This window comes from Perca flavescens, chromosome 9 (genome assembly GCF_004354835.1).
Source record: "Perca flavescens isolate YP-PL-M2 chromosome 9, PFLA_1.0, whole genome shotgun sequence".
In the NCBI taxonomy this organism is placed as follows: domain Eukaryota; kingdom Metazoa; phylum Chordata; class Actinopteri; order Perciformes; family Percidae; genus Perca; species Perca flavescens.
Window position 1 is genome coordinate 13291671 of NC_041339.1, and position 27216 is coordinate 13318886.

Here is a 27216-nt window from a genome sequence, read left to right on the forward strand (position 1 = left end):
GACGTTAGCAGGGTCGGCAAGAGAGTGGCAAGTTGATTTGCCGATCCGGATGAGCGACATGCCATCCCCACTGATAATATAATTTCTTTAATGAATTATGTAAGTTTCAAGTTTATTTCATTTATATAGCACTTTAAAAGCAAACACGTTTTGCTTCACAAAGACAAAAAACATATTTACACCAGCATAAAACACACATAGATTTGATCTTCAAAGCTGGAGTAAAAAAATCCCCTGTGGCTGCTAGTGATGGTGTCCTCGGGTGTCTTCAGCAGGGTAGCTGCTTGCTAACACAGACCCTGAACACAGCTCGTTCTGTTAAATAACAGTCTCTAATCACGAGGCCACCTAGCTGTGTTACATGCACATCACATGCAATTAGTGTTGTGCTTCTTAGGTGAGCGCATGCTGTTACTTGTGTTTATCGGTTCCCAACTGGATTTGATTTGGTAATGAAAGCCACAAACACGTGTGATCATACTATAATCAGCTGGAGAGGAAGGCCTCTCATTATTGAGCTCAGGGCTGCGGGGCTTCAATAAGAATGACTAAGCGAGACTTCTGTGCTGTTTATGGATGAGGTAATGTGTATGTTCATGCAGGACAAGATAGTGTATTTATACGAAGTTAAGGAGCTTCTTCTGAATACTAATGCACTAATGCCCGGTGTGTGTGTGTGTGTGTGCACATGTGTGAGTGGGTGCAGAAAGTCAGTGAAAAGGAATGTCGATTCGGTTGTGCTCGGTGGTATTAAATCTGTCAGAGGCGAACAGACGAGGGTTGTAGAAATATGTCTGAGTGCTCAGTGGTCCTGTCTTTTAAGGCTGTCCAATCCCTGTCAGGAAACAACGACTTGTCACCACTCTGTCGTCTGTGCTTTTCACGAGAGCCGCTGAGTAATGAGCTTCAGAGTCGTCGGTGGCCCGTAGAATTGAACAATCATAACTGACAGCGGCACTTGTAATATCCAGTGAGAGTCTTACATGGAGAAGAAATGCAGTCCAATGATTTTGTGGAGTGAGGCAGAAAGTTTAAATTAGTGCTTGCGTTGTACAACACACACAATTTACAGGGTCTTGCAGGGCTTTAAAGACAAACAATCATGGCATGTGTCATATTCTTTAAATGTGTGTTCGTTTTACATATTGATCCCCTGAATAGAGAAAGATAGATATGTTTATTATCTAAAAAAATTAAAGACTTATTTCTGCTCTTGATAATTCTTAATTGTGACAGTGTTGGAGGAATATTCTTCACTTAAGTAAAAGTAATAATACAACAATGTAAAAAATAATCCATTACAAGATAAAACCCTGCATTCTATAACCTACGTAAGTAAAAGTACATAAGTATTATCAGCAAAATGTACTTAAAGTATCAACATTAAATCTACCCTGTGGCTGACATACAAAGTATTATGAGTGGGTAGGTAGCTTAGTCAAGATATATCTGAGGGGTCATGAGATAATTAATGGAAGAGAGAAGAAGAAACAAAAGTTCTGCGACATAAATTTATATCTACAGCTTGGACTTTTCACTAATCTTTATATTTGTGAAATAATAGACAACATATTTATTTATTATTATTTATTTGGCGGAACTGTTAACAACTCATAGACACCTGCATTGTCACAACAAGGAGCCAACAAGTTTGGAAACCACTGTGATCTTTAACAATGTAGGCTGTTAGTGTGTGTAAAATCATTCAAAGCTAACCAGTAACTATATCTGTCAGTACTGTAGTGGAATAAAAATTACAATATTTATTATAGTGGAGTAGAATTAAATGCTCAAGTAAAGTACAAGTACCTCAAAATTGTACTTAAGAACAGTACTTTAGTAAATGTACTTAGTTCCTTTCCACCGCTGAACTGTTTAAACTTTGTCAGGGCTTGAACGAAGAAATCCTGAACTTATTTCCATCCTTGTGCCACCAACCTTTATCAAGATGGAGACAGGCATCCAGTTTGTGACTCATGTTAATGTATGTGAACATCTTTCTCAAGACGTGCCTTTATTTTGAAAAGAAAAATTCTTTCAAACACCTTTTTCACATTTTGACCTGAGAGGGATTTGTAAGAGAATGTATGCAAAAATTTTTAATTTCCATGGATATATATATATACAGACACGAGAGGTGCTTATGACGTGCAATGTACTCAGGCTCCTTTGCATTATGTCAACTGTTTTTTACAAGCGTCATTGCTAAATTGCAACAGTTGACATTATGCAAAGGAGCCTTAGTACATTGCACCTCATAAGCACCTCTCGTGTCTGCATTCTGAGGAGTTTTTCCTGAATGGCATGCCATATGACGACACTTCCATTTTCTGGCAGTGCATCGCCCCGCAATCAGCGACTGTTAAAAAGTTACAAAACTAAACCAGAAGTCGAACCAGAGGCAGAGCAGCATCTGGCACTGTCCTGTGTCTGCTGGAGAGACAGATAAAAAAGAGTGAGACAGAGAAAGACAGATGGGAGGTAAGGGGCAATGAAGGACATGGCATTTTACAGAAAAAGATTGGAAGGAACCGCTTGCCTTATTTAACAAAGTCTTCAAGAAAATCATACATTTTGTTTCAAAACAATTTCCCATATTTCGAATGTTAAAAAAAAGCCCACAGCAAATAAAACATGATACAAAATAAAGTATCCAAAAGCTTCTCTGTATATTTTCACAGATGCACGCACACACCTGCTCTGTAGATAAAGACAACGACACTGGAGCTAAAGAGGATTACAAATCAATGAAATAGGAAAATATTGTTGCAAAACACACACACACACACACACACACACACACACACACACACACAGGTTTGTGGCACTATCTTTGTGGGTACCCGTCATTGACATAATGCATTCCCTAGCCCCTTTACCCTAACCTTAACCATCACAACTAAATGCCTGACCTTAACCCTTACCCTGACCCTAACCTAATTCTATCCGTAATCCTACAACCTCAAACAGCCCTTTAAACTTGTGGGGTCCAGCATTTTGGCCCCACAAAGCTGTTGGGACCCCACAAGTATACTGGACTCACGGTTTTTGGACCCCACGAATATAGTTAAACAAGCCCACACACACACACACACACACACACACACACACACACGCACACGCACACGCACACGCACACGCACACGCACACGCACACACACACACACACACACACACACACCCTCCCTCTGTGAGTGTCTCCCTCTCTCTCTACCCCCACCATACCCTCACCTTTTTTTGGAAGATGATATGGGGGACCCAGATGTTACATTTCACTGGCCAATGGTGAGCAGAGAGGGGCTGGATTGGTGTGCACTCCCGATGCCCCTTCTTTTAAAAACGCCTGAGCTCCTGTCTCCAACTCAGCAACTAAACTCACATGAGAAAAGGGCAGTGGCTCTGCTCTGCTCCACCAGCAGCATCTCCACTCACACCTGACAAACTGAAGCAGCTACTCTCAGCTCTATCTGAAGAATTAGCACTTTTTTCTTAAATGAATGTTATAGAGGATCTGAGAAATCTGTAACTGAAGGTGTGGTACCATGTTGGAATTAAATAAGGTGGCACTCCTGCTGTCTGTCCTGGCTTCAGTGGCTCTGGGCCAAGGTAAGTGAAGACTGAAAATTCAACTGTTATTATTGCTATTTAAAAAAGAAAAATGGATGCCAGAACAACACATACACAGGAAAAGTATTGATAATCTAAAGATTCCAGCAAAATGTTATCTGAAAGACAACCAATTTTAAGATGACTTTTGTTAGAAGTTTTTTATTTATTTTCCATCTCCCTTCTCATCATTTTTAGTAATCACATACTGTAAGATCAGAGGGCTGGTGTATGACTGCTCACACATACAGTATATGCACAACAACTAACATAACTGTAGAGTTTTCTAAGTTGACGGCATTTCCCTGAGGATGTCTGAGCAGGAGGACTCTGGTGGTGAGCTCATGTGATAAGAGTGTGTTTTTGGCTGTGTGTGTGTGTGTGTGTGTGTGTGTGTGTGTGTGTCTGTGTATGTGTCTGTGTGTTGTTTTTTAGACTGCCTGAGTAGTTCTTAATCTCTATAGTTAAGTAAGCAGCACATTTCCCCAGCCGGCTAATCAACAACACGTGGTGATAGAAGAGGAGGAGGTCCCCTTGTAAGTTCAATCATAAAAAAACGCTCTGTTGATGACAGTAAGAGTGCTGCTGGTGACTAAAGGTTTTGTATTCATAATGACAAACTGCAGCACAGTAGCCGCCACTATCAGCGAGCACACCGCTTCTCACAAAGAGCCAATTCAAACTTATGCTTTTCCCCCTAATTTAATTCACTGTTTAACTGTGGTGAACTGTAGGCCGTACCATAGTTTACGCTCTTATCACCCTTTAAACGCGCACTCTTCCTGAATGACAGGAGCAGCAGCACTTTTTCTAAAGCTGTCACTTTCTGTTTCGATGACAGCTGTTCCCCATTAACTTTTTTTTTTTAAGAAAAAGGAGCTGGCAGTTCATAAAAGCAAATGAGTGTCGCCTTAATAGTCTCCATATCTTGTCAAACTTAGAGGCCTCAGAGTCTTAAATGTCTTGCAGAGGCTTTGCGCCATCTACTGATGAGTATGTCTTAAAGTCGGTTTGGTGAGGAAAAATGGGGTAAATGCATAAATGGTGATTCAGACGAAAACTGTGGAACTGTGGAAAACTGTGTTACAGCTGCGATGGAAATGCCGGCCTTTAAATGGATTGTAACATTTAACACTCTGTGCCACGCTCCTTAAGCGGTACATCCACATCTTGCAGTAAGGTGTTGCATTTTGTCCTCACTTCACCCTCAAACGTCGTGCCAGCAGTCCCTCAAGACATAAACCCAGTCACCTTGGAAACAGGAAGCAATAATCACAAACCAAGCGACCCACTTTCCCACCTGCCGGGTTTGTGCTCGGCTAAATGAGAAAATGGAATAAAAGGGGGGATAAAGGGCGCAGGTAAAATTACTTTACCGTCCTCTTTTCCCCGGTCAACTCGGCCGGCATGTCACTCCCCCCTGCTGCATTCAGTCCACCACTAAAGTAATGTCTCCATCCGTCCTGTTCTTTCTAATCTGTCTCCCTCAGGACTTTCTTCACAAATACTTTCCCCACCTTTCTCCCCTCTGTCTCTCCCTCACTCCATCACACCACCTTTCTCCACCTATTTTTCTCTGCCCTACTTCATCAAACGCTCTCTCCTCGCCTTGTTCTCTGTCACTCTCTCCATACACTTCGGAGCTTACAGATTTATGAGCTGTTTTCCTATTTAGAGGCGGCAACTGTTGCTGAATGCCGGCTGTAAGTCAGAGGGGAACGCTGTGGCATTACCACCGCTTAGCATGAGTCTTGCTTTCAGCTCCAAGGTTGTTTTTTTTTTTTTTTTTTTTTAAGTTACTGTAATGTGCCCTCTTTAACCACAGGACCTACAATCTTCTCTTCTTCTCTTGTTGCATTAGCGCCAGGCAAAGCTAGTTGGTGTATGTGAGCAGCAGCTGGAAGGCCGTTCTCCAGATGCTGACCACTGTCTGCTCCAAACACAGAGCTGTCTGGCCAGCTGACTTTAATGACTGAGACAGGGATTACAATGGATCAAAGGAGAAGGCGCAAATTCCCATTAATGACAAGCTCCAAGCCATTTCACATCTTTCTTCTTTTCTTCTATTTATGTGTACATGCGTGTGTGGGTGTGCCAAGATATGATTTATTGCAGGACTAATCAGCTGCTCTCAATTGAGCTATTTCCAGCTCCTGGCTCTGTACCTGTGCACAGGTGCAGAGGTTCATGCAAGGACTAACAGATATTTTTGATGCAGAAATAATTCAACGTGGCCCAATTGTGTTTTTAATAGCATCAGGGATGAAATGCTTGAAAGCACAAAGCCTCTGTTATACCTTCGTAAATCCTTAAATCATGTGGATGATTTGCATCATTAGTTAATGTCAGGGACAGAATTGCCGATGTTAATGAGCAACAGATGTTTTAGGAATCAGATTTGGATTTTTTTAAAGAGAGAGATACATGCAGAGAGACAAAGCAGACTCCACTGCAACCACACACACCTAAGAAGCTAAGAAGCTAGCCAAACACATAAACAGCTTCCATATGACATGGCAAACAGATCATCACATACGCAGGACCACACACAGACACACACACACACACACACACACACACACACACACACACACACACACACACACACACACACACACACACACACACAACACACACAAACACACACAAACACACAGTGAATTCATGCATGAAATACTGCTGTTTTAGACTTCGTCAAGTCTTCACAAATACTGCATAACCTCGTTCTCTTAGCGAGCTTTACTTTGTCCAATAGGTTACATAACGTGGAGAGGAGGGAGGGATGGTTCTTTCACGTCTTCTCCCTCTTGTAAGGATCAGGAATATTATAAACAGGACCCAGACCTTCTATTTGAGCCCTGTCTCTCTGCCAACGTACATCTGGCACAACCATACCGCTCTAATCTGACTGAGACCATTCTTGGTGCAACTTCATAAAGTCCTGTATCCCCCCCCCCCCCTTTCCTCTATTCAGCAGACTTTTATTATTGGATTCTGGCGATGGCAGAAAACTCCCACTCAGAAAGTGAAGCAGAGAGTCCTGTGCAAAGGCACTGGTGATTATTAATAGAGGGTTTGCCTTTGTGTAGCCTGGCCTATAAGTACGTCATTTCAGAACGAACCTGTTTGACGTAAATCGTTATATACCAAAATAGTCCTCTAAAATAAGATTTGCAGTTGTTACCACCGACTTAAAGAGGGGAGAGATGACAATGAATGCAGTGTGGGATACAAAGTAATCCAGTAGCTATGTTTCCGACATGTTGTCTGGCATTCAGGTGCTTGCCACGGCTATATGTGGAACAGAAATTCTAACCAGCCCACAGCGGCAGGTCTCCTCTAGTATATTGGTGCCACTATAGTGTGTCTTGTTACCTTGTCCATGGTTTATGAGGGTCTTGGTGAGGCGGCTGAGGATTAGAATAACCGTCACATGGCAGGGTTCATGTCAAAGGTGAAACTGGGAGAGATAGAGACATCTATATGTGAATTCACGACATGGGCTGTGAAAAGTCAAAATCGTAAAGAGAATTTTATGGGCAAAGCACAAAACCAAGCCAGCGAAGGTGAGACCGTCCTCCAAAGAACAGCATCAGGCGTTTCAGTGAGGTTCAAGTGACAAAGACCTCTAGCGACCGTAGAAATGATGACGAGCACGAAGGAGGAAGTCAGGTGATGTTATAAACAAAGTCCGCACAGGGAGGAGGAGGTCAGTGTGGATGGATCGGTCAACCGAACATCGGACATTGACACAGGAGAACTATGTTCACTTCCATTTTTTAACAACATTATTTGGACCATTGATCGTTCCATAACCTTAACCACGTGTTTATTATTGTGTTCATGAAGAAGAAGGACGCCCAACCTGACTCATTGACTCACTCAAGTCCTCCAAATTACAAGACATGTTGTTTGCCTTCTAGAATGACATCATGATGGTTTGGTTAGGTTTAGGAACAAAAACAACTTGGTTATGTCTAGGGAAAGACCATAGTTTGGTTAAAATATGACTTTGTTAAGGTTAGGGGAGCTTCATCATCATTGTTACAATCATAACCATGTGGTTAAGGTTAAAGCTGTGGTAGGCTAAGGCACTTTATTTTTGGCGGTGTTGGGCAAAATCTCCATAGTAATCTTTCAGCATATTGTAATTCAAGTGGTCTGAGAGAAAACTAGACTTCGGCACCTCCTCTTGACTCCGTTTCCAGGCTTTAGGTAATGTAGCCGTGAAGGGAGACTTTGGCCAATCACAGGTCAAACAGCAGTTTCCTGTGTTAAAGACAAGTGTTTTGTTGACCTGTTCATCTGCCCCGATCTCCTCCCTACGCATCTCTAACATAGATTGTAAAAAAAAAGAAAAAAAGAAAAAAAGAGGGGCGGATATACACTTTCTCCCACTGAAGTGAAGCCAAAGTCTGCACAGTAGTTATCGCCCGATCAAACATCAGAGTGATAAAAACTACCTAAAATGACAGAAACCATCTTTGGGAAAAATGATTTAAAGTGATTTAAAGATGTTTTTAGTTTGGCCCATGTCCCATCCATTAACACGGAGGGGGAGAGGCTTATGACCTATACTGCAGCAAGTCACCTGGGACGATCCAGATGTTTTGGCTTCACTTTTAAAAACTGCTGGTCTCTAACAACGCCACCTTACTTCCTCCTTTGCTCTCGTCACAACGCCATGTCAAATAGAAGGCTCTGTCACTCATTTTGAGCCTCTTGCTCAAATGATGGTTGGGCAGTCTCTTATTTGAACCCAAACCACGTTTCCTGAAACCTAACCAAAAACCTTTACCAGAGACATGGTCACATCATAAAACAGATTCATTTTTCAACAGTGATTTTTAACAGACAAACAACGTCATCCTGCCAATAGGGGGGTCAGATCAGAAAACGCTTCTATGCGTCGTTCCAGAGGGCATGGACGACATGTTTTGTGGAGGACTTGTTGGTTCTATTACATTACATTGCTGCTGCAAGTTAAAAAAAAAAAAAGAGTTATGTGTCAGCAAAGCACGAAACTAAACCCACACAGAGCACATGAACAAGGACAAAGAAGATATACTGTACCAGCGAGCACTTTAAGGAGGGAACTAAAGAGGGAATCATAAGTTCTAACCTGTCTCCCTCTGGCTTGAAAAACTTACTTCTTGATGAGGTAAATTCTCTCACATACCAGCCGTATTAAGCAGCGCCCCAATAAAATCTCCCGGCTTTTAAAATTCATACAGTGTTAACATGCCACTCAAAAGCAAAATAAGCTCTGTAAGTCCGCCACGGGAACTCGGGCCAGTTCATTCCGGCCATAACTGAGGTCACTACTCCAACATTTGCCTCCTGTTAACGCTAATCTGGGTTTCCTCTGTTAACTTTCTAAAACCTTCACCTCATAAAACTCAAACAATCGTTTGCTGTTTTGTTTTCATTGTCAAACATCTTAAAATGATAATTGTGAGCCAAATGGTTGTGCTGTGAATTCCCTTTGTTTTGGTGTGAGCGAGGATGGAATGTGACAAGAGCAGGAAAACTTCTTTAAAATTTCTTACAAATAAATGGATGCACTTTAGAGTGGTGCGGGTAATTAATTAGCCACAAGTCAGTGAAACAAAGGGGTTGTTTACGTCCCTTTACCACATGCTTTCCGTAAGAAAAGTTTTCAGCGTGAACTTTAGAGCATGCTGATTGTAAACACACAGCAGAAATGCTCTGTCCAATGGCAGAAAAAATGTAATCAGGACAGACACGGAATTCAGGAGACTGAAGGAGAAGGGTGGAAAAACTATGTGATTTGATTTACTAAACTAAACCTGCAGGCAGAGCCACATCTGCCCAGCAGATCATTGTGAAAGCATTTGCTTCTGTTTATCCAGCTATTCCAGTGTATCAGAGAGTCAATACGTAAAACCATCAATGGTTTTTAAAGCCACGGGCATAAAAACACTAACAATCATGAGGGTCAGCTGACTGTCTGTGTTACCCTAAAACTTATATAATACATTTTTGGACAGTGGATCTTTGTTCTGTTGAGCTGCTCTCCTTCTTTGCTAAATCTATCAAAAGGGTTGAAAAGAAATGGGCTGGCATGACAACAAAGACTTGAAGTGAGCCGTTAAAACCTGTGGTGACTGGGATCGATACTGGCCTCTGTGCTGGGAGTCTCTGCTCGTAAAGTCAGCACTGTCTCCCCGAAAGTGCTAAGTGCTTGCACATATCACACACACATAACACACATACACACACACACACACACACACACACACACACAAAAACTGAGCTGAGGCTACTTTCTGTCACAGACCATGACAGTTATTTTTACCCGGTAGATGAAATGTCAAGCAAACAACATTTTTGTAAAACATAAAAAAAAAGAGTTCAAAATGAATCATTAAACTTCAAAGCATGAGGGAAAACGTGTCATGGTGCATGTTTCATAATTCAAAGAGTCAAATGTGCAATGAATGTCAGGTTTCTCTTTCTAACAAGGCGACATTTACCTTCGCCTGATCCTCACTGTGGGGCTGTTGTGGGTTCAAGCACATGCATGAAAGATGACGATGATGTAAGAATGACTCAGTGATACAGGCATGCTATGTGTGTGCATGATATGTGTATTATAATCATATATCTTTAAGATCAAAAAAGAAATCAGCAACAAAATGCTGCATAAAAGTATGTGTGTGTGTGTGTGTTTGTGTGTGTGTGTGTGTGTGTGTGTGTGTGTGTGTGTGTGTGTGTGTGTGTGTGTGTGTGTGTGTGTGTGTGAGAGAGGTGATGGAGCAAGTTAGAGTGAAGTTTTCTGGCTATGCCGCTGGTGAACAGATGAATGCGTGCACTGATTTGTCACAGCTGGAGCTTGATTAGCATCCTCAACATCGGCTGCCTGTTGATGGATCAAGAATGGAAGGGATGAGAGGAGGACAAGAAGACTGGGGGGCAATAAGGAAAGACGTATGACAAAGAGCATGGAGGGAGATGATGGATGGAAAGACAGAAAAGGGGGTGGAGGGTGGAGGTAGAGATGTTAGATTGATGAACGCTTGCAAGAGAGGAAAGAAATAATAAATGGACAAAAAAAGCAAACAATTTCTTGCCATTTTCTCCCTCTTAAGTCGTCCCAGAAGCCTATAACCTTTGTTCCGGCACATAAAAAGGACAGAAGGCCTGTGACTAAAATGAACAAAGTGAAAGAATGGAGAGAATAAAAAATTGAGGGCAGAGGGAAGGCGTGTAATTAGAAAAGCCTTTATGCCATGAAGAAAAAGCAAAACGTGCTTAGACTGAGTGAGCGTGTGTGCGTGCATACAAATGTTGGGCTCTGCTACTACCCTCATGTTATACTAGTTGAACTACATGTTGGAAATGCCTACATTTAAGGCCATAACCTGTAGGATTGAATAGCCTAATTTGCATATTTCTTGATATCCAGATGTTTTTCTTCCTGTCTGCAGGACCTGTGAGGACCAGGAGCCAGTCAGACAGGAGTAGTAGAGCGGCCTTCAACGCATTCACTGACACACAGACAACAGGTACTGAATCCATCAGCAGTGATCTTAAGAGCCGGTTGTATGACAAAATGTGAGAGTCGAAGGGCAGGCGCTGAGGGAGAGCCGTGAGGCAAACTTACACTGTGTGAGATGAAAGAGACAGGTGTATACTGGAGCTCACAAAACAACAGGAAATTGGTAATTGTAGTTTGACCCGCTGATTTGTCCCGTTTATCAACAGGGTCAGCAGTTGGAGCAGAGGTGTTGATGACTTAAAATCCTGCTTTTATTTGAAGAAAAGAGCAGCAGCATTACTGCATTTAGATTGTTGTCCCATCATTACTTTGTGAACGAAATAAATAATCAGCCGGTTGCTAATGCATTCGTTTATGTTGAATTCCTCATAATTCTCCTAAAGAAAATGTTTCAGAACATGCGGCAGACTAAAACCCTAGACAATTTGCCTCATCAGTGAATCCAGGGGGGTTGGAAAGAAACCGGACAATGCAAAGCTCCCTGGGGTGCATGAAGTCAGTTTCAAATGATGGTAGCAGACCTCCTCTTAAAGTTTGTAACCCATCCCTGCTCGTTTCCTCCCTCTTGCTTTTTCTTGGTTCTGACCCATATCTCCCCTCCATGTAAGACCAGCTCCAACCCCCTCCCCTCCTCCCCTCTCTTATTTTTGGATCCTGAGAATTGTTTTCTCTCTCTTCCATTCTTTTGACTTTCATCCATGTCTCCCCTCCACGTGGCTCCAGGCGTGACAGAGTGGACGTCTTGGTTCAACATCGACCATCCTGGAGGTAATGGAGACTACGAGCGCCTGGAGGCGATCCGATTCTATTACAGGGAGAGGGTCTGTGCTCGGCCCATGGCCATGGAGGCTCGCACCACAGACTGGGTTGCAGCGGCAGACACCGGGGAAGTGGTCCACTCCAGTCTGGAGAAGGGTTTCTGGTGCATCAACAGGGAACAGCCCCAGGGCCGCGTCTGCTCCAACTACCATGTCCGCTTTCAGTGTCCCCCAGGTAGCTCTGACGGCAGCAGCTAAGGCCCGTGCAAGCTGTCACTTTACAGATATGAACATTCAGCCACGCATGCATGTAATCACTTGCTCAAGGGAGGAATCACCCATTATGAATGCTCTTAAATAATGTTAAATAATGTGTTTGTTACTTCCTGTTCCTGAACCTGCTTCACAACAGCAGCGCATAATGCCAGCTTTCACACCCTGTTCTTCAATGTGTGTGTTTAGTGCAGAGCTACTGGAGTGACTGGAGCGAGTGGGGTCCCTGTTCAACCACGGTTTGTAATGACGTAGGCATCCAGGTCCGCCAGAGGAAATGTGTGAACACCCAGCCCATGCCTCTCCTGTTGGTGCCAGCGTGCCAGGGGCACCATTCAGAGAGAAGAGAGTGCTCTAACCCTCCATGTACAGGTGAGAATCCCAAGATTTCACCTACTTTGCCAGTACCTTAAGTTACACAATGTGAGACGTGAAACAACAAGTAAGTAAGCTGCTCTGTATTTGAGCTGCTAACCTCTGACTTCCCTTGTGAAGGGTTAATTAAAAATTAAATTGGCCCCGTCAGACACCGCCTACCAAGAGTCTGGGTCTGCCGAGGTTTCTTCCTAAAAGGGAGTTTTTCCTTGCCACTGTCGCAATAGCCACTGCTAATGCTTGCTCTTGAGGGAATTACTGTAATTGTTGGGGCTTTGTAAATTATAGAGTGTGGTCTAGACCTACTCTATCTGTAAAGTGTCTCGAGATAACTCTGTTATGATTTGATACTATAAATAAAATTGAATTGAATTGAATTTAATTAATTAGGGAGGTGGATAAAATACCATATTGCTTTATTCAGCTACTGTATGTTTAACAAATGTCGTGTAATGCCTACCCTCCAGAGAAGAACTTTGTAAACATTAGTTCAAGTGTTCTTGATTGAGCTCCTTGTAATCAGCAATCTTTCAACTGCAGCTATTTATTCAGCTTTTTCATACTTCTTATGCCCACAATACTGGATAATTGCACCATTTAATAACTAATAATTCTGACATGGGGCGCCTATGCACAAGAGAGGTAACAACTTTCATTAGACCACTCTGTATGATGTTTGAATAACAGAATTAATGAAAAGATTGATCACAAATTGAAGCCAAAATACTGGTATGTATTCCAAACTCACGTCAACCCTGTCTCTTTGTGTGATCAGCCAAGTGGAGTCCGTGGGGTCGGTGGGGGGCGTGTTCAGCGACCTGTGGCGGAGGCCGCAGGATTAGGAGGAGGACCTGTGCGAGGACCTCAGTGACGGTTCAGTGTACTGGACGGCCTGTTGAAATGCAGAAGTGTGGGAAGAGTCCATGCCCAGGTGTGCCGAGTCTACACTGTGAAAGTTGTGATATCTTGCTTTGTATTGGCGCCTTTGTCCGTCCGTGCTCACATCTCTGTGTCTTTGTTACACAGCCAAATGTCAGCTTGTGTGCGCCGAGGGTCGCCCCAGTGAGGACTGCAGCCGGTGTACATGTGACGACCACGTGCTGCGCGGAGAAGTCCACAGTGTGACTGGTGTCCCTGTGGCAGCAGCCTTGGTGGCACTGGCCAGCCAGCCCAAGGTGATCCGTGCCCGAACAGATGCCAAAGGTCAGTTCAGGCTCTTAGGAATCTGCTCCTCCAGCTCGACTTTGATCTCCATCAGGAAGGAGAAGTTCTCCCCGATCACCGTCTCCACCACCAGTAACACCACAGGGTTGTCATGGGTACGGGCTGTCCTCAAATCAGCTGGTGAGTGCTAATGAAAACAGATTAAGAATAAAAAAGCATATTGTTTTTATTGATGTCTGTTGCTTTCAATCGAACCAAACACAAAGCAAGTTTGTGGTATAATTTAGTATTAATTGAAGATATTGTTGGCAATTTCTTAAAAGAGCTACTTTCTTTTTCGAGTAAGAGTTTCCTGATTCTCATTATTATCCTTCCACAGGGCCAGTAAATCCTTCAATCATATTCTCGGACTGTAGAAAACAGGAAATTGACAAAGCTACAACATAAATAGTCTGGGCTATTGTAAGACTTCACATTGTCTGGAGCACCTACTTGCTTGGTTGCATGGAGACCAAATAAAAATAGGCCTGTGTCGCTTTTGAAAGATTAATCCCCTCAACAATCATTTTTCATAAGCACAGGGACCAATGTAAGAAAAAACGTTTGACTGGGTTTTATGAGGTCTCAAAACTCTGCGGCACCATTAACAACAGTAAGAGGAAGGTCTTGTTTGCTCTTTCTGCTTTCCACAGAAAAGCCGTACATTGTGAAGCACCCAGAGGACAAAATGCGTTATGAAGGAGGACGGGTGATGTTTTGCTGCAAGGCAACAGGATCACCAACACCTGACAAATACTACTGGTAAGAGGAATAGTGCTGGCACACATCATTAAACACAGAAATAACTAGCAACAGTGTGTGATTACTTTGACACATTTGGAAATTTATATTTCCAAAAGAGGTCCCTAAAAATCCAATCCAAGATGCATTAATCAGTTACTTGTAACATGTTTTGGTCTTTAACCCGCCGTGACAAAAATGTCTCTGTAGCTGCTAAATACTCCCTTATGTTCCCCAGTTAGGGGCTTTATCCCATCTGCTGCCTGGTGCTGCGCAGTTAGCATACAGTTGCTGAAAACATCTGCCTGCTGCAGCTGAAAAACAAAGCTGATGAGAGCAACAAGCCTGAATCAAAACAGTATCAGTATCAATCGCATAAAATAAGTTTGTAGGGAAAAAAAGAATTAGAATCTGTATGTATTTCTAAAGCAACTGTATGTGTTTCTAATGTATTTATTTTCTAGCCCTCCTTCCCTTTCCCTAAGTGGCTGTGCCATTGTAAATAAGAACCTGTTCTTAATGACTTGCCTGTAAAAATAAAGGTGAACTAAATAACTAAAACAGTGAGATGAAAGTTGCTCCATGTATTGCTCCATGTGTAAATCACTATAAGAAGCCCATTTCACATTACACAGTTATTTGGTCCATTGTTCAGCTCTAAATATCAAATCAGATTTCTAGAATAAATTGCATATTTATTAATTGAAGTGGTACCATCATCATTTTAAATACATTTGTACACATATTATACATTTTAGTATATTGTTGTATACATCTACCAACAAATAACTGAAGTAAAAGTAAAAAAAAAGAAAAAAGTCTTACTTCTATAACTATTTTTCAAGGTTCCACAATGGGACTCTGCTGGACAGGAAGGTGTACAAGTATGAGGAGGACCTTGTACTGTGGGGCCTGAAGCCGGAGCAGTCAGGGCAGTACTACTGCAAGACTAGCAGCTCTGCAGGCAGCATCAAGTCCTCTCCAGCCCTCCTCACTGTTATTGGTACGTACAGTATACTGTAGTCTTGGATCTGTTACTGAAAACAATTGTGTCTCACCATCACTCTAGTTTTTATGGTGTTTCGACTTTTGCATAAACCTGTGGTTAAAGATGCTACGTGTAGGCCACTATTTACCACATTAATGCTAAATAAACACATTAGTGCTAGTAAATGCATAAACATTGTGGAGAAAAATGTGGAACTATTTGGTCTAAGTTTGTTCTCAGTCAGAAGACACAAAAGCTCCCTTCTAGTCAGTGGCACAGTGATGTCATGTAAACTGTAATTCATCATCATCAGCTTGGAGAGAAAATAATTTGCTATGATGATAGCGGCACACAGGGATTATAGCTCAGGATGGCTGCTATCCCGGTGCATTTGTCATGACATGTTTAGTCAAAGTTCTACACAGTAAAACCACAAAAAGCAAACAACCACAATATATTTTACTTGATTTACTAGCAGCTGCGTCGGAGCTTGAATACACACTTTAAGAGGAATGTCAGCGCTAAGCTCCAAACGAGTCATCCATGATCCATGTCCATGCATAAAGAGGATTCAAACAAAACCACAGTGTCCTACAACTGAGGGAGGGAGACAAGTCAGTTAATAGACTCTCTGTCATTGGGAAAAAAACATTACAGGCAAAGTAAATAGGAAAATAAAATGATCAGGGCACACACAATCTGGCAGTGCTTGTAGCAGTACATTTTTATTATGTTGACATTGGTTGAAGCTACGGCTTCCTACGCTGCTTTATTGTGTGAAATGGCTCTGGACACTGTAAAACCTCAAATCCAATTTCTCCAGAACACCCGGTGTTAAAGTGAAATCCAAGATTGTCAATATCTTTTTTCTTTCTCAGAGTCAGACAAGTACACATTTTCACATCTGTGTGGGAGAGCTACACATTGCTTACAGTATATCCTTCAGGTGCTTGTTAGCTAAGAAACAGCTAAACGAACAAGGTTTTCATGGTAGAGTGCTAATGTAATTTATCCCAGGCCACAGACGAATCCCTTCACTCCAAAAGTCATAATGGCAGAAGACGCTGTATGTGTGCAGGACAACACCTGCGCCTCAGAGCAGGATGAAAAACCTACTCTTACTCCTCACAGTGCAGTTTCTTCTCACATTTTACATTATGCAGAAGTTTAACATCAAAGGAAACTCGAAGCCCTGTTGGTAAAGCCATCAGTAGTACCGTTATGGTTTTTCATACACATCACACTGCTCCATGTGTCTGCAATTATCAGCTTACTTGAGAGATTGGGAGCTTAACAAGGATGCTTGACTATAAGCTCAACCATGATATCATGCACATTGGTTATTCTGCCAATGTCTGGGTGAACAATAATTCTTTTTTTCCAACTCCCATCTGGATGGTTGGTAGATAAATGTTCTCCTCAACCTAATGTCTAATTACTCTTTCATGCACATTTCTCCGTCCAACTTGGCCACTCACTTTCCCTTTCAGGCCATGCAGACATTGCATGTGTGTATGAATAAATTATGTGCAACCATGTGTGAAAAAGAAAGGCAGAAAAAATTCCCTTTAAATACTCAATTGGCAAGTTCCAATTTATTCACTATACACTTTCCTATTCCACTCATGCAGTCATATACAATTATCTAGTACCCCACAATTTTATAATTAAAATCTAAAATATTTGACACACTTTGAAGATCTTTGAGAAAGTAGAACTTCAGCAGTTACATCTTCAACATGGCAAGCCTGTGTTCTGCTTTGCACTGAGAAAAAGCTTTTCGTGTTTTATGTATATTATGACAATTTTTTTTTGTGTCGTGTCAATACCGGCCTAATGTAATTTTTCGTCTAATTCACAGCAAAAGGAAAGACAGCATGCAATTCCACCCCTGAAACGCACCTCATCAGACTCCCGATGGACTGTGTTCAACCTGGGACCGACTCCATGCACTACAATGCTGGTCGCTGCCCTCACAACAAATGTGCTGGCTCCTTAGACTTTGATATGCGCTGCAGTGATGAAACTAGCTTCTGCTGCGGAGTCCAAACTATGGAAAGTCGAATTATTGACTGTGGGAGCTACAGCCTCCCTATCCGGGCTGTGACACAGTGCAGCTGTCAGAAGTGTTTGCAGCCCACTGTGCTGGTTCGTGGCAGAGTGGTCACAGCTGACAATGATGAGCCTTTGCGTTTTGGGCACATCTACATTGGTAAAGAGAGGGTAGGCACCACTGGATACCAAGGGGGTTTCACATTGCACATTACTCCTGATACACAGAGATTAGTGGTAAATTTTGTTGACCCTACTGAGAAATGTATTGACACTCCTAAGGTGTTCATCCTTGATAAGAAAGGTGGGTCCATTTACCATGATGTGAAGGTAATGAGAAAGCAGGCAGCAATTGATATCAATGCAGGAGAGACCAACTCTATTAACCTAGGGGAAATTAAAGGAGAAGACCCCATTGGTCACTTGGTCATTCCTCCCAACTCTTTCCACAAGGACAATGGAGAAATCTATGAGGGAACTGTGAAAGCCAGTGTCACATTCATTGACCCAAGAAATATCACCACGGCGGCCGCTGCCCCTGGCGATCTCAACTTTGTGGACGATGAGGGTGACATGCTCCCTTTGAGGACCTATGGCATGTTCTCTGTGGACTTCAGAGATGAGACCAACAAGGAGGTACTTGGAGCTGGAGCTGTTCAAGTCTTTCTCGACACACAGCACGTTAAAATGCAAGAGCACATTCCCAAAATGAAACTGTGGTCTTTAAACCCAGACACAGGAGTCTGGGAAGAAGAGAGTAACTTCTCCTACACCACAACTACTGGTGGTCATGGGCGGAGCAAACGAGAGGACCGCACCTTCCTCATAGGCAACATGGAGATCAGAGAACGTAGGCTCTTTAATTTAGACGTGCCTGAAAACAGACGGTGCTACGTCAAAGTCCGAGCCTACATGAGTGACAAGTTCCTACATAGTGAACAATTGGAGGGGGTTGTGATCAGCTTGATAAACTTGGAACCCAAACCTGGATTTTCCTCTAATCCTCGGGCATGGGGCCGTTTTGACAGTGTCATAACTGGATCCAACGGGGCCTGTTTACCAGCTTTCTGTGATGCCCAAATGCCCGATGCCTACACAGCTTATGTCACAGCAATGATAGGTGGGGAAGAACTGGAGGCAGCTCCATCCTCCCCCAAGATGAATCCAAACATCATTGGAGTGTCTCAGCCATATTTGGATAAAATAAACTACCAACGCTCAGACCACGACGATCCAGCTCTAAAGAAAACAGCCTTCAGAATCAACTTGGCAAAGCCAAACCAAAATAATCTTGATGAGACCAATGGGCCAATATATCCGTATCAGAGTTTAATAGGTTGTGAAAATGCCCCTATTGATGCTAATCATTTTAGATTCTTCAGAGTGGAAAAGGACAAGTATGAATACAATGTTGTCCCCTTTGAGGAGAATGATTTGACGACCTGGACAGGAGACTACCTCTCCTGGTGGCCTAACCCCCAGGAGTTCAGAGCATGTTTCATTAAGGTCAAGATCCACGGACAGAAGGAAGTGATGGTCAGGTCGAGGAATCTGGGAGGAACACACCGAGAAACGAAAGGCAAACTTTATGGCATAAGAGACATTCGCAGCACCCGGGACATGCGAGAGGCCAACGCTTCAGCAGCCTGTTTAGAGTTTAAATGCAGCGGCATGTTGTTTGATCAAGCTGAGGTGGACAGATCCATCATATCGGTCCTTCCACAGGGGAACTGCCGCAGAACTGGCACCAACAGCCTCCTACAAGAGTATCTCATCAAACATCCACCAGTCGCTCAAAATAACGAGTCCCATGGATTCACCATGCTAGCCCCTGTTGATCCTTTGGGACACAACTATGGCATCTACACAGTCACAGACCAGAACCCCAGGGTGGCCAAGGAGATTGCTATAGGCCGCTGTTTTGATGGCACCTCTGATGGTTTCTCCAGGGAGATGAAGTCAGACTCTGGAGTGGCGCTGACCTTCAGCTGTCCAGAGAGGAAAATTAACAGAGAAAGTCTATTCCAACGTCTGCAGACTAACCCGGGTCAGACTCTGTCTCAGATGGCGAGGAACATGAGGGAGTCGGAGGGTCTGCAAGGATTATCCACCCAGATGGTGGCCTATCCTTCAGAGCAGCGGGGCAGGACCCAGAGTCGCAGAGTCAGCTCTACAACAAGGAGGAGAGTGTCCATGCGCACACAGCAACGGCAATAGATGTTCCAAGGTAGGAAGGTTTAGATACGATAATTTGAGGTGTCTTCACATTGACAGTAATATCAGATAGATTTAAATGTTCTTTCCTTTGCATTTCTAGGTCTTCTGTCAAGACTGATATGATGTCATCAAATCGAGGAAGTAAAAGTTGCCCGTCTGTTGATGAGTATGAACTCCCTCTTCACTATGGAAACCACAAAACCGAAGCAGGCAGCAATTCAGCAAAATAAACGAGTGATTGAAGTTATACTTTTCCTATATACTTACTTGAAGGGTTTGGTACATTAATTTCTTCCTTCCCTCCTAAAAGACATGCATCATTTGACTTTATGGAAGGCAGAGACTGGCATTTACTTAATTAGCTTTGGTGTAATTGTATCTTTGAGAATTTTACTTTTATAGTTCAAATTTGTGGCATTCCACTTTTCTTTTGCTGACGTCTCTCAATGTTAGAGTTGAAACTAAACATTCACAACTTTAAATACTACGCCTGGCCCCAAACACCTCATAATTCGCCATTGCTTTCCACTGAACTTCTCTTCAAGATCAGAAAGAAACCAACTTGAGGTCCTTGTTGTCTGCAGCAGACACTGAGTTATTTTCTACAAACTAGGAAACTCTCTCCACAAAGGGGAGGCGAAAAAGACACATGCAGCAGGGTGAGGAATGCCACCCAGGGAACAGAGGATGTTTTCAGTCATGCTTCCTAATGTTTTACATTACCATGCCACATTGCCAACTGTGATCAAGCCAAACTTCCTTTCACACCTACTTAGAATGTGCAAGAGCAAGGCCTCCGCCAAGACAATCATGGATCTCACTAGTGGCAGGCAGTCTAAAATGAGGATAGTTGATTGAGAGCTATGACATAATTTCCTTTTGTCCTCTGCACGTTGCAAATTAGCATCACCATAGAAAATGATTCCCAAATATATTACTTTCTCATAAACCTTTACAAAGACCCATTAAGGGGTCTAAATTGTTTTTTTGTTATTACATTTTTGTAACATTGTTGTATCTTGAAGTGCAATAACTATATAATTTAACTTAAGATCAGCATGTAACAAACTATTAGAGTACATACAAAGTTCTGCTGGTGAATGAAGCAACAACTCCTTCAGTATGTGTGGCAGATTAAGGTGTTTGTACGAGATCCTACACAAGACTCATTTCAAGCAAATAATTTAACTGCAATGTATTCATTCTTCAATTCTCTGAACTGAGTACCTATTAACATTTTCATACTTTGATGCATGACTCAGTTTATTTTACAATGTGTACACCACAGTAATCTTTTCAATTTCAGAGAGCAATCTTGTTAAATGGAAGTCAAACTCTCAGCGGAGCCTTCTCTTCATTAACAAAACACACTTCATTATTCTTACTCGTGAGAGTGATAATTAAAAAGTGACACACTAATGAATTTACTTGCAATGCTTTCATAAATCTTGTCATTGTGACACTATAAGTACATTTAAAGTATACATCTTGATGCTGTAGATATTGAGACAGAATATTAGACTTAAATAACAAATATTATGCTATTTTAATTGAGGTTGGAGACAGCAAGAATCTTCCCTCTGTGATTAAAGCGCCAAGCTTGTTTATCTGCAAAATAGGCGGACCCATGGGAAAAGCTCTTCAAGCTGAACTTATCCAAAGCCATATACCGTATAAGGGGGCCGTGGTCCATGGAGAAACCAGGAGAGGCTTACAAGTAAATATATGACTGCTGTTAATTACAAAATAAATTACATATTCTCTTGAGAACTATTAAAACAGTTTGACCCTGACAGCCAAACAAGATAATATCCGGGATACACAGGATGAAGTAATCAACAACTGGGCCCTGGAAGAATATGGTCAAACATATTAACAATTAAAATGGCACCCAGCCTTCAGTACAGGCAACTCCATTTGAGCCTGATTACATTCTAATTCCTAATGTGCAACAGATTTATTGTTCAATATGTAGTAAAAGGCGCCAATGTGAAGTTGTACTTCATAAATGAAAACCATATATTGTAACCCAACACTTGTACTTGGCCCCACGTCGAAAAAACAATATGTTTCCATTATGTACTATATGAGCAGCCCACTCAGAAACAGAGTAATATATTGTGACAATCCGTGGTACCTTCGCCATTATCACTGACCTCTCTAACCACAGGCCTGTTGGCCGTCCACGACTCAACAGTTTAGATCGGCAGATGAAAACAAACATTTCCCCGCAGCAGACGCAGCATGCATCCCATAAAAAATAGCATGATTGAATCCAGGTGTGGGAAGAGATAAGCCCGGTACAAATACAATGGTTGTGTAAGGTCAGCTGAGGAGGCCCAACAGCTGTTGAGCAACTGGAGGAAATGTAAGACCAAAGACATCAAGAGAAATAACAGTGAGATTATCTAGTGGGGGATTTAATGTTTGGGAAACTGTTTGGTAAAGGGAAAAAAAGGAGGGGAAAATATTAGTGGTCTTTGGCCTCACAGTCCATCACTTACAGAATCTCAGGCTTTGAAAGTGGATGCACATGGAAGAATGCAGGTTTTTTGAGGAGAATGCTTTGACAGGAGAATTGGCTTATTCATGAGGAGAAGTTATCAAAGGAGTTTGAAGGACAAGGTAACAATAATAGGTTGAGTTAACCATTATGTAAGGCTTTGCATGGGAAAGTGAGCTGGAAACATTTACTTCAAAGGGAGATTAAAGAACCTCTGCAATGTTTGGTTTAGTGACTTACTGTGAGAAAAACTTTCCAAAGTCTTTAGAATCAAATAAAGTGAGTTTAAGATGGAATGGAAGATACAGATAAGACACATTGCATGGAAATACAATGTTATCTCATTGAATCTCAGTGGGAATGGCAGTAGAAGTAGCAACTGTTGTCTTTTACAGGGAGTCATTAAATGTTGATATCACGAATATGGCTTAATGGAGCTTTATGTAGTTTTGCTTTACACCTTTAAAAGAATAGTTCCACATTTTGGGAAATAAGCTTGTTGCTTTGTCGCCAAGAGTTAGATGAGGAGATCAACAGCACTCTCATTTCTGTCCATTAAATAGGAGGCCACAACCAGCAGCCTGTTAGCTAAGCTTAGCATAAAGACTGGAAACAGGGGAAACAGCTAGCCATGGTCTCCTGGAAACAATGATGGTAGCATGGCAAAAAAAACAACTTGTCATTACTATGCTTTAACTAGAAAAGACTCTCAATCAACCAGAAAATACCAAGACTTTATTAGTCACCTAATGGGTTCATCCATTTTCACTCCTGTACCATCCAGCTGATTTGAAGGAGATCATAATTTATTCAGGAGGTCATCTTTGACCCTTTCCACCACTTTCTGGAGTTTGCGAAGAGAGTTGTATATTTACCAATGTGCTCCAGAAAAAAAATGACAAAAATGAATTCCTGATAATACTCTGCAAACGCTTAACTATTGCATGGTGATGCCAATCTCGTTTTTCTCTGAGTTAAGTTTTTATGTGTAAATTGTGCATTGTATGAAATCTACTATTACTGTATGAACAAGAAACTGTAAATAAATGACTTTGTGTAAACTTTTGATTCCTACTATTTCCTGAGTTGCGTTCTATGTTTTGAGGAACCACTGAAAAATCACTTAAAACAAATTTGTCAATTTATAGTGTTCCTAACATACAATAATTTAATTTGTGAATTAAACAATACAGAAAAAATGTTTGGCTTTGCAAAGGTCACAACAATAAATATAGTTCAACATACAAAACAGCAACTGCTTACAGTACAAATGGTAGTGTTAAATAAGTAAATGTGCCAAAAGTTACAGTATTTGACAGATACATAATTCACATATTAAGAAATAAAATGCATTAAAATCAGCAGAGCATATGAAATAACTTTAAGGAAACATATAGCAATGGGATGCCAAGAATGATGGTTTTCTCAGTGAGACTCAGTGAGAATAAAAATATAATAAACCACTCCTTTTCTGTGCAGAATCTTGAACAATGTTTACTCTCCCTTTTCTACTGACAAAATAGCTGCATCTCCGTTGTGTATGCCCATTACCCTCCAGGTGAAGAGTTCTCCAGTGGAATAATAAAGTAGCACAGCAGGGAGGAAAATGAATGTTGGGCCTCACTGTCACTGACACCTTCATGACTGGGCTCTGTGCCTCTGCCAGAAAATGGAGCTGACAGAAAATATAGTGAGTGACTGCTCTCACCACCGAGTAACAAAGAAAACACTTGCATCAGTGCGCACACACACACACACACACACACACACATATAAAGCTAGAAAAACACATTTTTCTTGAGTCAATGGTGCATTTCAGGTCGTGAACCTCCCTCCGGCGCCTTACTAACCATTTCTTTTGAGTCCCATTGCGTCAGTAACAGACAAACTTGTCTGTGCACTGGCCAGGGACGGAGAGAAATGCTGATGGAGACGTCTTTACGCCGGGACTGCCACCAATCGTAATTGCAGTGCCCTTCATGTGTGTTCTACTTGATGGAACTCTATTTGGGTTAAAAAACTGTCCAGAAATACAAATTCTGAAAGGGAGTTTCTGTTGCGTGACATCACTGGAATAAATGTCTAAATTTATCCAAAGGCCACAACTCAGCAAGTGTGACTGCTCGTCTGAGAGTTTAAGAATTGCAGGCCTCAGGTAACGCTTGTTGGAGACATGGAAGAGGATTATTAGTAGTAATGACCATGAGACCGTTAAGTTTAGTTAGATATTAGCTGCTGAAAAAAAAACGTATGTTTCCACTGAGTGGAAGCTTTATACACAAAAACTGTACCACAACCGGTAATAGGAATCGACACGTTTTGTTAAATAAATCAAGATGATAATCTTCGTTTTCTGCACATCTGTATTATTCATTTTGTTCATGTTGTTTATTTGAACTGCAATTGCAGATCACTGCAGGTTGCATGTACTTTAATGACTCCTATTATATCTAACTAATTATTTCTACCTGCATGTGAATGTATCCTATCACTGCAATTATGGTTTTATTTCTGCAAATTATCATTGTGCATATACAGTACATTTGAGATAACATTACTTGCTTGGTAGTGCATACAAGTGCAACAAGACTAGCAAAAGATGGACAAGTAGAGAATCTGAGAATTGCGATGAAAAGTTTTAAAAGATTTGCACATCCACTTTGGTAGTTAGTGCGTTTCAACTAAATATGTATTAGCTTGTGCAAATTTCATTGCTCAAATGTAAAGAAAAAAACTCCAGAACATATCACTCTGTAATATTATTATAAGAAATTATATAATTATTATCTACAGGAATCCTTAAATATCTAGAAAATAATCATAAATACTGTATGTTAGTAACATGTGTTTTCATGTTGCATGTTTGCTACTGTCTGGTGTGTTATTGAGGTCAGCAGTGAGCTTGCAGCTCTCCATGTTCAGTGTCTGTGATGATGAGTCTCTACCTGGAATGGCAGCAAGAAAAACTCTGAAGTTATTTCATGATGTCATGTCCTCTTCAGACAATCCTCTTCATATCGTCCTGAGTTCACAGCAATCAAAGTAGAAACGGTGTGTGAAAATGACAGATAAGGCTAAGGAATGTTTCAGATGGCTTGGGTTTGTGGAACAAGTCTTAAAAATAGACCTCTAACAGCGGCATCACGAAGGGCTGGAAGATGAGGCTGTCATGCTGAGGCTGTTCTTCTGATCTGCAGGAAAAGGCTCCAAGGAGAGACGACTGCCGTGTTTCACGTACACGTTGCCATCCTCCAGCTTGACTTCATACACTTGTTGCTGTTAAAAATCAAAACAAAGAATACAAAACGACATAAGAGCTGGAAGAAACACGCCATCATGTGCTACCGTGGAACTCACACAGGTACAAGTAAGCTTACATATGTATTTAATGTTACTATTTACAAGTTAGAAATGTAGCAAACCGTCCTGTGAAAAGAAGAAATATAGAAAATATCTCAGAATATTTCTTTTCATATTTCTTCTACTGCTTGATAGTTGACATCACAGTGATATACCAGAGAAACAACAGTTTATACAAATGATTAATGGAAAAAAAGACTAGATGTTTATGGAAAGTGAAACTCTTGTTTTGACTGTTCATTGCATGCTAACACGGGGAGAAGAAATGTTTCACAAAACAAAAGGGGAACATAATCTTAACTCTGATTTCTTATGCCATGTCAATCAGTGAAACTTCCTACATCTAATAGTGGATGATTTGTCTACATATCACTGCAAATGTTCACGTTGACTTCCAGGTGAAGTCAGCAAGTGAAGATGGGGATACAATGACGTTCTCATATGATTTTTTGGGTATTATTTAGAGGTTTGACACACATAGCTGTGTGCACTAAGTACTAACTAATTATGACATATGTTTGGGGTCTTATTTATGTGTTTTACTAATATTGTATTTGTATACTGAGACATATAAGGAGATAAGGACATATTTTATCACTGACCTGTAAGGACGTCCCTGACTTCCCAGTTCTGAGGTCAAAGTCATAGTCGTGCCAGGGACAGAAGACCTGCAGGACTCCATCAGCCTCCTCGATGTCCCCCTCGCACAGAGGACCGCCTGGGAGACACAGGAAATTGTTAATCACAGTTTCTTCCTCTCAAAACAAATGACTGTTGCTGTCTTCCTTGTAGGAAAATGTGATTGTGAGGCTTGGAACTGATAAGCGGTGAAAGGTCTATGGCGGCAAGGGGGCTGTCATATAGACCTTTAAGTAGGCTACAGCTGAGAGAGAAATGGGCTAAATCATATCCTCATACATCATACTTTGTTGGAGGTAGCATAGCCTACAGTTAAAGTCTAAGCCACAGAAGTATACAGTACAGTACATTCTCCACATAACGGTGAATAGACGTATTATTATACATTTATTAAAACGGGATGCATTGTGCATTATTCTGCCTTTAGAGAGAGCTAAATGGTTCATATAAGCGATTGGTACTGAGGCTTTACCGGAATGTGAACAGCGAGCATCCATGGCAAAAAACTCCCCCTTCACGTAGAAGAGGCAGACATCAGAGTCGTAGCCGAGGGAGGAGTACATTAGTCGGCAGCGCTTCTTGGAGAGCCCCGCTGCCGGGCCTATGAGTCTCCAGGAAACGCCTTCCGCGTTTCCCTCTTCATCTCCGGAGCCAGAAGCCATAGGGGACGGCGAATTTACTGGTTTTCTAATTTGAGCTACTGCAGCGCAGCATTTTTCCGCCGGTGCAAATGCATTTGGCGGTTCGCTCGGTGAAAATATTCCAAATTAACCAGCAGGCCGAGCGGTGCGACGGTCTGCCGTCCGGGACTGGGCTGCCTTCATCCGGGCTGCAGCCTGCCAGCGAGCCGTCACACCGTCACACCGAGGCACGCTGTGCGCTTCAGCGTGTTAAGCTACATGCAAGTTAACAATGAATACACAGCACAGATATTCCTCACAAACCCAAAGATATATTATGCTATTGGCTTATCAGTTGC

At 41.8% G+C, this 27216-nt stretch overlaps 2 protein-coding genes across 4 annotated transcripts; one reads left to right on the forward strand and one right to left on the reverse strand.

Annotated features, from left to right (window-relative positions):
* The first annotated feature begins 3389 nt into the window (after positions 1 to 3389).
* cilp2 (cartilage intermediate layer protein 2) lies at positions 3390 to 23293 on the forward strand. The gene is made up of 10 exons (XM_028587753.1): positions 3390 to 3606; positions 11058 to 11135; positions 11852 to 12121; positions 12349 to 12531; positions 13310 to 13465; positions 13561 to 13878; positions 14391 to 14499; positions 15324 to 15481; positions 17328 to 19745; positions 19836 to 23293. The coding sequence occupies exons 1-9, from the start codon at positions 3543 to 3545 to the stop codon at positions 19733 to 19735; spliced, it is 3744 nt and encodes a 1247-aa protein (XP_028443554.1). The 5' UTR covers positions 3390 to 3542; the 3' UTR covers positions 19736 to 19745; positions 19836 to 23293.
* si:ch211-212d10.2 (Rieske domain-containing protein) lies at positions 13520 to 27192 on the reverse strand. 3 transcript variants are annotated; one of them, XR_003693383.1, is made up of 4 exons: positions 26710 to 27192; positions 26201 to 26316; positions 25184 to 25514; positions 13520 to 13885 (listed from the first exon to the last, which is right to left on the reverse strand). XR_003693383.1 is itself a non-coding variant. In XM_028587755.1 (4 exons), exons 1-3 carry the CDS (start codon positions 26897 to 26899, stop codon positions 25380 to 25382), a joined length of 441 nt encoding a protein of 146 aa, XP_028443556.1. In that variant the 5' UTR covers positions 26900 to 27192; the 3' UTR covers positions 22945 to 25260; positions 25366 to 25379. The 3 variants fall into 3 exon arrangements, 2 of the variants coding, with proteins under 2 accessions (XP_028443556.1, XP_028443555.1); XM_028587755.1 differs by lacking the exon at positions 13520 to 13885 and having other exon boundaries at positions 22945 to 25260; positions 25366 to 25514; XM_028587754.1 differs by lacking the exon at positions 13520 to 13885 and having other exon boundaries at positions 22945 to 25514.
* Positions 27193 to 27216: the final 24 nt, after the last annotated feature.

Excerpts from the sequence above, each read along its gene's own strand:
- cilp2 (XM_028587753.1), top strand. The coding sequence starts at position 3,543 with ATGTTGGAATTAAATAAGGTGGCACTCCTGCTGTCTGTCCTGGCTTCA. Across the intron at positions 3,607-11,057 it reads TTCAGTGGCTCTGGGCCAAG|GACCTGTGAGGACCAGGAGC; the intron begins GTAAGTGAAGAC and ends TCCTGTCTGCAG. Across the intron at positions 14,500-15,323 it reads ACACCTGACAAATACTACTG|GTTCCACAATGGGACTCTGC; the intron begins GTAAGAGGAATA and ends CTATTTTTCAAG.
- si:ch211-212d10.2 (XM_028587755.1), bottom strand. The coding sequence starts at position 26,899 with ATGGCTTCTGGCTCCGGAGATGAAGAGGGAAACGCGGAAGGCGTTTCC. Across the intron at positions 26,317-26,709 it reads TGCTCGCTGTTCACATTCCG|GCGGTCCTCTGTGCGAGGGG; the intron begins GTAAAGCCTCAG and ends TGTGTCTCCCAG. Across the intron at positions 25,515-26,200 it reads AGTCAGGGACGTCCTTACAG|CAACAAGTGTATGAAGTCAA; the intron begins GTCAGTGATAAA and ends GATTTTTAACAG.